Consider the following 12,014-nt stretch of genomic DNA (forward strand, 5'->3'; position numbering starts at 1 on the left):
AAATTCACAGTATTATTACATAACACAGTATATAGTATTAACATAGCTACACCAGGAACACTAAGAGCAGCAGTGTGTGTGTGTGTGTGTGTGTGTGTGTGTGTGTGTGTGTGTGTGTGTGTGTGTGTGTGTGTGTGTGTGTGTGTGTGTGTGTGTGTCTGTGTATGTGTATGTCTGTGTGTGTGTGTGTGTGTTTGTGTGTGTGTGTGTGTGTGTGTGTAATGTACTGTCTTCCAGAAACATGCGTCTGAGAGCACATCCAGCTTTGAACAGAGGCTTCAGGTGATGCTACACAGAATGGGCGTGGCCAAAACTCCCCCTGCTGACACCAAGACGAGCCAGGTAGGATGAGTTTGGGTTGTAGGTTTCTGTTAAAAGGATTATGCTGTGTTGGTTTGCTATTAGACAAGTTTGCTTTTTTTCTTACATACAGATCATTCAAAAAGTTGCTTGTGTTTATTTTCATCACCTGAAAACATCTTATAACATGGAAGCAGAGTCAAAAATCCCAAACACTGGTGGTGCAGCTCTGTGGCGTCACCCTCTGCTCACGTGTAAGCGTTGGAGGCTTCTTCTTTACTTTGGTTCCATTGCTTTGCGTTGCAGTAGAAGTTGAGAAAAGTTCAACCTTTAAATCCAATTGAATTACATTTTATTTGTATAGCGCCAAATCAAAACAAACATTATGTCAAGCCACTTTACAGGGTGAAATCAAGACCTTACAGTATAATAGAGAGAAACCAACAGTTCCACCATGAGCAGCATGTGGTGACAGTGGAGAGAAAAACCTCCGACAGAACCAGACTCAGTGTGGGTGGCCGTCTGCCTTGACCGGTGGGGTTCAAGAGGCAGCGCAGGCACCAGCCAATCAGATCACATTTCTGCAGGTCTAGCCTGGGGTTCAATATCAACATGGAGGAGAGGTTGATTACTCTGGTGGGGAATCACCCTGTTCTCTATTATCACAGTTTATGTACGCACCGGGACACAAACCGGAGAAATCTCATGGCACATTATTGCACAAAATAGCTTGTCTCGAGCCAGCTATGTTGTGTGATTGTTGTGTGATTGTTGTGTGATTGTTGTGTGACGATTGCACCAGCACCAAGAATCAAACATGCCCAACGTCACCCCCATATGGAGCTTGATTTCTCACCTGAATAGCCAATCTCCAGAGCTATGGCTCGTCAGGTGAAATCTCTTTAACCATTGTCTTTGTAATAACACAACTGTGGGTCATGGCTCTTTATATTTCTTGACTATCATAAGTTGTCTCTCCTCATCTGTTGTGCACACACAACAGCAACAGCAAGAGGTGAGGAGAGGGAGGTGGAGCTGCTACAGAAGCGATGGGGTACAAAACAGTGTTTCCCTGGGAAACGTGTATTTTCAGGGGCAGCAAGGATGGAAATCGAGCGGTGGTGTGAAGTGTTGAGGAGATCCCCGCCACCGGTGTGAGGGTTGTACATGGAAAAAATTAAGGGCAGCTGTTTTGATGCACGCGTTTCAGCATTGATGTGTTATGAACTTAAGCATCACCAAGACAATAAAATGATTTTTAAGGATGTGATGTGATGTGATGTGATGTGATGTGATGTGATGTGATGTGATGTGATGTGATGGGATGGGATGTGATGGGATGTGATGTGTTTCCTAGTGTTGATGTGTAAAACTGACATGTTATGAGGGTGTTAGACCAGTTCACAGTGATTTCAGGTTGTGTACATTTAACATAAGGGGTAGCAATGTAATGTACACACATTATGTTATGGTGCTGCACACTGACCTGAGACTGACCCTTCAGCACACTGTGTGTTGTGGATGAAATTGATATGTGTCATACCAACGACATTTGATCGATGTCATGTTCAGGGATTGGTTTGGTTGAATGATAACTTGATTTCCAGCTGAGACAGCTGGGCTGGTGTCATTTTCACCTTGTGAGTCTGTGTGTGTGTGTCATCTTGGCAAAGTGTGGTCCAACAGTTCTGCTTGTGACTGCTTCATCAGGTAGTGTAGAGCTTTTTGTGCTGTTATCAGTATTGTGGTAGTTTAACACTGTCCAATGTGTTTGTTGTAGAATAAAGATGAGGAGCTGAGAAAGGCCAACTCTGAAGGTAAGTGTGTGTGTTTTTGTATATGAGATTTCCATCATTTTATATCCCTCTCCACAACCCAATAATTAACGTGTGTTTTGCATCTTAAATGAAATGAGCCATTCACAAATACATTTATGTTGCATGCTCTCCCAAAATCAAGGTGACGTGTGGTGATGAAGAGGCACACATGTTGTGTCCGGTCAGAGTAATGTGAGCATCTCTGAAAGTGACTGGCTGAATCTAAGTTTGAATAAGTTCACTGCAAAAATAAAACTGCAGATATAAGTGCAAGTTATTCCATGGTCCAACTGGTCTAACCGGACTCTGACACAGCCCTGTATTGTGTGATCAAACAAGATACTGTTACAATGATGGAAGATAAAATTCCTTCAGTTTTGTCTTTCTAGTCTGGGGTCATCATCACCAACATTTGCTCAGAGACCTTCCACTTCCAACTGTGTGACAGTCTTCATATTGTATTCAGTACATGTGCAGCTTGGATGAAAGCTGAACCACTGTTTCTGTCCCTCAGGTGCTATCCTGGACAAACCTGAACCACCTCCCACTTACATGAAGCCCAGAACCATGTCCACTTCATCAGGTATCAATGTTATCCACAACATTTCTAAATACAAATAATAACAACGGTCTCATGTGATCTGTGGACAGTATCATAAATACTGAGAGGTTTAGAAGGAAAATCCATTGAAATTCTATTAGTATTATTTCATCTGTATCAACCTTTGTGGTTTCCAAAAAAGGTTGAATGACAGGAGAACATGAAGAATGCATGTTAACGTGTTTCACATACAGTGTTATAATAGATAAACCATATCACTTCAGAATTCCAGGTTTTCATGTTTTTTTTAAGTGATTGTAATTTACAACACATCGTTGTTGTGGAAACAGTGAAAGTGTGATGCAGGAAAGACAGAATGTCGTCATCGGCTGTGTGATGCAGCAGTCTGTCTGTGTGTAACCTTCCTGATGTCCACAGGAAGGTCTCTTAGTCTACATCTGTCTGAACATCTGTCCATCCTGCATCACTCACAGTGTCTACTGGTCATTTATTGTCTCTGTCACCCTCTCTTTTCAGCAGACCCAAGGCATCCTATTAGAGCGCTGGACCCCGTCCGACCAGACCCTCCCCTCCAACCAAAGCCTGCCCTCCCAGAGCGCCCCATTGGCCCTCTGCCACCCAAACCTGCCATCGCAGCCAAGCCTCCCCTCCCCACCCCGGCTGCCCCTGCAGGGGGAGGAGCACGTCCATCCTCTGCTCCTCCTTCCAGCAGCTCAGCAGAGAGAGTCCAGCTCAGAGCACACACACACGATGGCCGGCCAGGAGAGAGTCTAGCACAGGTAACACAGCTGCTGGGATGACAGCTTTACACCCACAGGCAAAGCTGTCACCTTTAATATTCACCTCTACAGTTTGTTCTCAAAGAAGAACGTGACGGAGAAGAACATTTCAAAAATCATGAATCAAGAATTTAATGTGAAAAAAAATCAGGTAGAACCTTCTACTGTGTAACTGTAAACATAAGATACCTCTAGATGAAGAAAGAAAGAAAGAAAGAAAGAAAGAAAGAAAGAAAGAAAGAAAGAAAGAAAGAAAGAAAGAAAAAAGATAGATAGATAGATAGATGATATTTAGTTGAACAATTAAAGGGAACGCGTCTGTGGCTCAGGAGAAGATTTTTTTATAGTGCTGTATTTATGGACAGATGTCTCTGCCTCCACCTTCCTCACTGTGTGTGTGTGTTAAAGCTCCTCCAGTGTAAAGGTCTCTGTCCATGTGTAGTGTGATTATAGATCAGGTCTAGGTTCTATATTAACCCTGACACTGTGAAAGTATCAAAGCCTCAGTCCACAGAGAAATGCACACAGCCTGTATTCAGAAACTGAGCCTTAAAACCAGCTGTCAGGACTTCTGGAACTTAGTGATGTCACAACAAAGCAGTCACCAAGTCCCGCTCACCTGGACCCACCATCCAGCCTTGCAGGATTTGGTTTTTTCTGAGTGTTTACCTGAAATCTGCTTTATTTTTATTGGATCACACAGGACACAGTCAGACTGACCTGTTGTGACTAGAGCTCCAGAGAGAAGCCTGAGAGAGGAGATGTGAAACTACACTGAGATGGTTTTTGGTTCTTAAAACCACAAATATATCTTCTTATGGATCAACACTTCAAATAAAACACAGCAGAAGAGGGAAATATGGAGCTTTAATATAAAGGCAACACATAAAGAACTGGACCACCTCTCTTTTAATAGCAACATAGATTAATGACTGTAATCAAACGTCCTTGATGACCTTTGATATGTGTACAGCAGGATCATGCAGTAACACTGCTGCTGTAGCTGCTGTTTCAGGGTCGTTTCCAGTTGTGGGAGAAACGATAAATACTCAAATGTTCCCTCAAACGTTTTGTCATGAGATGATCAAGTATAATGACACATACTCAGCTGCCAATTGATTACTTCAGTGTTGATTCTAATATTTATATCACCATCACCACCATATTTATATCAATGAGGGCACGAAACACCTCTCACATGCAACTCAATGCAGTTCAACCGCAGCAAATCTAATGACTCTAATAGGTCTAATAACAGTCAGTAACTTGATTTAGCAGTGTGTTTTCATTCAATATGAACTGGAGAGCTCATTAGGTTGTGAGGTTTCTACAGGGCACCAACAGACTCAATGAATGGTACTGAAAAGTCATCAAAAAGTTGTCAAATGGGGGCGTCGAGTGGCGCAGTTGGTTGAGCAGGCGCCCCATATGTAGAGGCTACAGTCCTCGCTGCAGTCGGCCCCGGTTCGAGTCCCGCATCGGACGGCCCTTTGCTGCATGTCATTCCCTCTCTCTCTGCCTCCCCATTTCCTGTCTCTCTCTACTGTGCTATCATAAAGGCATAAAAAGCCTGAAAAAATATACTTACATTTTTTTTTTTTTAAAAGTAATCAAATGTAATAACTTACATTACTTTGATCAAATAAGTAAAACAATTGCAGTGCTTATTACATTTTAAACATGGTCAGTAATCCTGTTGGAGTGTAGGTTGGTGTGTGTGATTACTGTATTTGTTGTATATAGTTATTGCTGGCTGTGCAACAAATTGCCCCTTGGGGATAATAAAGATTACCTTGAACCTCACTCAACCTCTTCAAACTATTACATTTCAAAAGTAACTTTCCCAACACTGTTCATGACATAGCAGCACCTTCTGATCTTCATCCCTAGAATGGAAGCCAGGAGGGTCCTCAGGGTGCAGCTTCAGCTCCATCCCCCAGGAAAGAGCTGCTTCCTCCAGTCCCATCTCCACGGAGAGGTCCCAGTGCACAGGATCGCTCTGAGAAAGCACAATCAGTGACAGACGGTGCGTCTGACTCATCTCATTCTGATCAAATAATTCATCCAGATTAGGTTTGGCTGATAGATTATTCAAAGACTTTGAGCTTTTATGTGAAATCAGGTGTGGGCCAGTATGATGTGGGTATATATGGGGATGGGAGGGGGAGGGGTTGAGTGAGGCAGCTGAGTAACTAATTTAACATATCTGGGGCATTATCACCCACATGTAACATGGCATTTATCAAAGTCACTTGTGAGTCACATGGGCAGCATGTGAGAGTTACGAGTCTCTGAGCTGAGCAGGTGTGAAAGACTGAAGCCACTAAGGAGGAGACGACACTGTAAAAACAACAGATAACATATAAATGTGCATTTACATTTTATTATTTGTAATAATGTTATAATATGAGCTGAAAAATATAGAATTTCAGGGTTGCTTTCTTCTGTCTGTCTATCTTGTTCACTGTCTTCAGTTTGCTCAGTAGATACATTTATAAATACTGAAAGTGACTTAGTAGATTTATAAAGTCACACCTTTGTGTTTAAATTTAAAATTCAAGTTGGTACATTTAAAATGTTAAAATTTAAATTCATTTAAAGCCCTGTGTGCGTGTGTGTGTGTGTGTGTGTGTGTGTGTGTGTGTGTGTGTGTGTGTGCGTGTGTGTGCATGTGTGTTTGCGTGTGTGTGTATTGGCATGCAGAGAGTCTTCCTAAGCCACGCCAACACATGAAGCCCCTCCCACAGCGCAGAGCTGTGTCGGTCCATGAGGACGCTCTGGCCATGACGCAGGGTGAGGCTTTGATATTAAATAACTTCATACTGCTAACAATAAAGTATATAAACAGTGAGGGATATGAAAACAATGTAAGAGTGAGTCAGTTAAACCACAGGTCTGTGAAAGGTTAATGATGTCATCATGACATCCCTCAGGAGCAGTAAGAGGCAGTGTTGCTGCATCACAGCTTGGCAAACCTGAGATACACAATGCTGTTGGAGCACATACACTAAACAGTGACTCCCAACCTTAAGTGAAGCAGCATCTACATGTAGTTTCATATGTGAACAGGTGATTGTTTCCCTCATTTATGTAGAGAAGATGAATATTTTTACATCACCTAGATCCAGTGATTCAGTAAATGACAAGAGAAAACTGCAAATATCAGAGGAACATCTGAAAAATAAATATAAAGTTTTTTCTTTTATCTGCTTTCTACAGAAGATGAAGAACTTTTTTTTTTAGAATAGTAGTATACATAATAGTTTATCTCAGAATTCAGAATTCTAAAAAAAAAAAAAGTTTTTTTTTCCATGTGGCCCTAATCCTCCTCTGTAGCTTTCCTATCGTGTTAAACAACAAATCCTCGCATTTATACTGCAGCCTGTTGGAGAGGCCAGAGGCCTAAAAGGTGAAAACAGGTGAAACCAAACAGAAAAGGTTCTGTACTGTCACTGTGTAAGGATGCAACAGTGTCTCCACCACCTGCTCCTGTTGTAAGATTACCTCTGTGTCTGTCTCCACCCCTCTCAGAGCTGAAGGCAGTGTTACAGAGGTCGCCCATCCGTTTCAGGGGCAACAGAGGAGACCTGCCCACCTGCACTGAAGATCCATCTAGTGGGGAGGAAGCACAAAGAGCTCAGGAGGGTGAGCGAGGTCTTCATCAGTCATGTTCACAACCTCCTTTCTATCTTTCTTACTCTTTGTTACTTTGTTTTTTCTTTTCTTTGGCATCCATCTCTCCGCATGTCCTTCATCCACCCAGCCTGTGACACAGGGAGACAGGCAGCTGAAGAGATGAAGGAGTCCAAGCACCCCCCTCCAGGAGAAGAAGAAGCCTCAGGCTTAGGGTGCCCCCCCTGTACAGCTCAGGCTCAACAAGCAGCATCAGCCCCCCGACTCTTCAGTCCAGCTGCAGCCCTCAACAAAGCTCTAGAGAGGCCTCCAGCACTAACCCAGCCTCCTGTAACCCCCACATCTCAGAAGAGGAGCCCCAGCACAGCCCCAGAATTGGCCCCAACTCTAGAAAAACTGTTAGTGTGCCCACCACCCCAAGACAAGACCCCCAGCACAATCCCAGCTGCATCAGAGTCCCAAGACAACCCCCAAGTAAGTCCTCTGTCTCATAAGAAGAAGAGCCCCGGCACAGTGGATCTAAGAATCAGCACACAGGAGAGGAGAGAGGCAGCCTCTCAACAGCACATGACAGAAGCAGAGCCAGCAGACCAAAGAACTGAGCCCCCTCTGTCTGAATAACACACACACACACACACACACACACACACACACACACACACACACACACACACACTGACTTACCTGAGGAGAAAAGACACACCTGGAGGGAGAGGAGGGAGGGGTCTGTGACATTGTTGAGATCAGGAACTGGGAGGGTGCAGGAGGTCTGAGAGCAGCCTCCTGTGGAAAACAGCTGTTGCGTGTGTTCTCTTTCCAAGGCAGAGAGATGAATATTATTTATTACACGCGGTTGGTGCTTATTTATATGGATAGCTTACAGCTGACAGACTGCACAAATGTCCAGTGGTCCGACAACAACATGCTCACAACAAGAGAAGTTTTGAATTTTCCAAGATGTGAACAATCTTCATCTGCCGACCTTCACTTGTTTGAAGATTCACCTGAATTTATTTTGACTTTGTGAGTTGATTGGGAGCATCTGGTTTGGTTTGTGTGAGTCTTTGACAGCTGGCTGGTTTCTGCAGCCTGTGCTTGTTTACCCCAATCAACAAATATACAGACATTAGCTGTAGCTAGATAGCAACATACACACCAACCGTGAACCTTCAGAGTGTGTCTGTGTGTGTTGACAGCTCATCCTCTGACTGATGTCAATAAGGGACTTCATTCCGTTATCTTTGCTCCAGACTCGCTGTTGTCTCATCTGCATATATACTGATATACAGACAGCTGCAGGATAAGCAGGGATTTTTTTTTAAATTGATACTTTGAACTTGTTTAACTCTCAGGCCGACCACCCAGGGCCAAGCTGCATCCACTTGCATTGAGTAATGTGCAACTGTGCCACCTCTAAAAGTCCCTTTGCTTTGTCTGGATGCACCTTTAAGAGTCGGTGCGCCTGCATCAGACGAATGAGTAAACTGATGAGAGCATCAGCCGGTGGAGGTGAAGTCTTTATTGTGTTCGTTCCACAAAATGATGGCACATTTAACAACACTTAAGTGTGTCGCTCATCGACGTGTTAGGTTTCACACCTGCTGACAGAAATGTGAACATCATAGCAGGTTTATAAAGTCCATCATGTAGTTTATGTCTTTTCACTTTGCCTTCTTAACTGTTTTAAATTCCAGAATATAACCAGGTTTCAACTACACTGACACACATTAAAATGATTAATCTACATTAAGACACATTAAGCTCATTTACTCCAGTTCATTTTTAATTAGGCATTTTTGGAAAATGTTTAAATTTAAAATCTTTCTTGCATGATGTTTTAAATCCCATTTTTAATTCCCTCTTAATTTAGTCTGATATTCAGACTAAGTTACTGTTTTCTGACTGGTTTTCTTATAGCTGTTTGGAGAGGGATTTATTTTTGCCCCAAACTCATCACTGTGACATCCATCCACTCAGTGTCCAGACAGAGGCTGTGTTAGTGTTAGTAAATATCAGTTCGGCTGTATCATCTGTTTTGCAACATGTCAGTGTCAATGATGTTCATTTAACTGCTTACTATTACTACTGAGGTTCAGCAGTTTACTCACAGTCTCTAACAGCTGCATTAAGTGGCATCACTGAGTACTGAGGTTTCACTAAGACAGACACACACTGTGTGAACCAGGCCCAGCTCTAGGCTCTAGGCTAAATAGAAAATACATTAGTATACTAGAAAAATATACTGGATTAAGGCAGATGTCTTATTTTTGATATACCAGTCCATGTAAGAATAGATAGTTAGATATAAATTAGATTGTACTCCTATGGGTGGGTAGGGGGTGGGGGGTTGAAATGAAATACATCATGGGCTTATGTACAATTAAATTCGATTGCTTTCATTTCCTCAGTGAGAGTTCTGGATAGCTGCAAATGTGCTCAGGAAGACGACGTAAAGTAACGTAAAGTAACATAAAGTAACGTAAAGTAACGTAAAGTAACGTAAAGCTCATGGTTTTATAGACACTGAGCTTTTAGTTCTCAAGTATAACTGTGCTGTAAGGCCTGTTGTACTGGCAGTGACTCCCTTTTCATACCAATCGCTCCATCTCTCTCTCTCGCTCTTCTCTCTCTCTCTCTCTCTCTCTCTCTCTCCAGCTGTTTGGAGCTCAGATGAGACACAGTAGAAACAAACAATGAATTATTGGTGTTTATGGACCCGCTCCTTGGCTGCAGCCCTTCAAAACAGCACACTGTGTGAGACGGTAGAACCACTGCAGGACCTCAGTAGTGCACAGTGACAGTGTCCTCAATGTCTCTGTGAACTCCTACCATCGAGGAAGAAAACAACAATATGCTTTGAATTTTATTTGCTCGTGAGTTAGAGTGGACGAACAATAAATTCAAGGTTTTTCAAAACCATCAGGTAGAACAGTAAAAGTACCTTGCTTTGAAGGAAAAGCCCTCAGTGCAGTCTGTTCATTTTAGGGCTGTTATTTCAATCCAGTCCATTTACAACAGTTCAGTGTCTGTGTCAGTTTCATTCACATTTGTCACCATATTTGTTTGGATTCTGCCTCTGGGATAGAATCACAAATCTCTTCAGAAGCACCAGACCTTTGAATCTCTCAGTAACATTTCTAAAGTGAAAAGGATTGGAGTTAAACTAAGATTAACAAGATTTTGTCTTAATTGGATGTTTATAGATTTTTTTAGCGATACATCTCAGTTTTTTTTTTCTCACCAATGCTGCTTCTACCACAGACGTGTAAAAACATTTATGATTCAAGAAATTAGCTTCATGTTCTGGTTATTTTATTATTTCAAATCCATTTCCCATTTCATGTCATCCTCGTGGGAACTCCATCCACTTTTTATTGCTATTGCCTTGTTAACATGAATTCAGGTTCAGTCCTTCCATTACACAAACACATATATGTTATCACTATATCCATCATATCACAGGAGGACCAGATAAGAGACCAATATATGAATATATATCAGATATTGTGTGAGATAACAACATGAGTGTATTCAGTCTCTCAAACTCTCAGGGTGGTGGTGAAGAGTGGTGTGTGTTTTGTGAGAACAGACCTCAGTTCAGCTCCCTCTGCTGTCAGCGACCTGAGCCTCCGTCTCACCCTGAGGTAGAGTTTATTTTCTACTGTCATGTTTATCTTTGCCTTGCACGCACAGAATATGTAAAAAACTACATAAAGAAAACAAAAACAAAGTTATGAACAGAGTGTAAATCCATACCTATACTTGTTAATAATTATTAAAAAGTTGATTGAGTTGTGTCATAAGTTTGTACTCTCTGCTTTTATTTTGGTTCTCTTGTTTAATGTTGTCAGTACAGTGGCCCTGGGAGCTCAACACACTGCGAGTGAGGAAAATACATGCAAACAGTATTTTATGTATAGTGAACAAAACTCCCCATGCACAGTCAATATGAGCGGTCAGGTGATAACAGTTGGTCACGTAAAGATTCCATGAAGAAGTAGGTTACATGAGACACCTCCCATATGCAAATGTATGCACATTCCATACATGAAAAAGATAGATAGATAGATAGATAGATAGATAGATAGATAGATAGATAGATAGATAGATAGATAGATAGATAGATAGATAGATACTTTATTTATCCCCTAGGGGAAATTAATGTACATAAATCTAAAAATGATTTATCAAACCTGTTTAAAATTGGAGCAATTTCATATATTGACATATATATCTGGCATATACAAATTTGTACATTTATGAATTTTTATTTTATACAACACAGCATATATATATATATATATATACAGTATATATGCTGTGTTGTATAAAAATAAAATAAAAAATCATGCACTGTACATATTTTCTGTACATATTTTCAATATATGTACAAATTATACTATGGGTATTTCATATATGTTGTATGTTTTGTTATATAACTTGTATCTTCATATATCTAGACGACGTGATAAAAATACATCCCCTTATTGGTGACATATGGCAGCATCACATTGATATAGGGACATACTGTATGTCATATTTTGGATTTCTGTGGGCTGAACTGACTACATGACAGCTGAGCAAACTACCAGCTGATGAAGACAGTAAGATGTGCCTGAAAGCTCTAAAAAATCTTCTGAGTGGACCTTGAGTTAAGATTATGTCAAATCACTTTTCCAAGTGGAGGAGAAACCACTAAAGATTCATTAACATCCATCCATCTATCCATTCAACAAACATCCTGCCAACTCCAGTGGCTGAGAAAGACGATGTAAAATGGGCAAATGTTTCAGAACACAGGTCAAGGTTCACCAGTCAAGTATGAACTTTAATGTTTGAATACAAACAGGATATCAAACGATTTGCAAGAGATGAAAAGGGTGTGTTGGTATGCAGACTGAGACTGTGCTGAACCAGGGGGAG

The 12,014-nt window shown here is 41.5% G+C and overlaps 1 protein-coding gene across 1 annotated transcript in view; it reads left to right on the plus strand.

Annotated features, from left to right (window-relative positions):
* Window positions 1-10,877, plus strand: part of LOC111234835 (F-actin-uncapping protein LRRC16A-like) — a 61,030-nt gene extending 50,153 nt beyond the window's left edge. The window contains exons 34-41 of the mRNA XM_022763022.1: window positions 238-342; window positions 2,081-2,117; window positions 2,632-2,700; window positions 3,196-3,458; window positions 5,349-5,484; window positions 6,162-6,251; window positions 6,990-7,103; window positions 7,222-10,877. Of these exons, the coding sequence (XP_022618743.1) occupies window positions 238-342; window positions 2,081-2,117; window positions 2,632-2,700; window positions 3,196-3,458; window positions 5,349-5,484; window positions 6,162-6,251; window positions 6,990-7,103; window positions 7,222-7,712 (1,305 nt within the window). The 3' untranslated portion in view covers window positions 7,713-10,877. The remainder of the gene's footprint in view (window positions 1-237; window positions 343-2,080; window positions 2,118-2,631; window positions 2,701-3,195; window positions 3,459-5,348; window positions 5,485-6,161; window positions 6,252-6,989; window positions 7,104-7,221) is intronic.
* Window positions 10,878-12,014: the final 1,137 nt, after the last annotated feature.

This window comes from Seriola dumerili, unplaced genomic scaffold (genome assembly GCF_002260705.1).
Source record: "Seriola dumerili isolate Sdu_G_001 unplaced genomic scaffold, Sdu_1.0 BDQW01000465.1, whole genome shotgun sequence".
Taxonomy (NCBI): domain Eukaryota; kingdom Metazoa; phylum Chordata; class Actinopteri; order Carangiformes; family Carangidae; genus Seriola; species Seriola dumerili.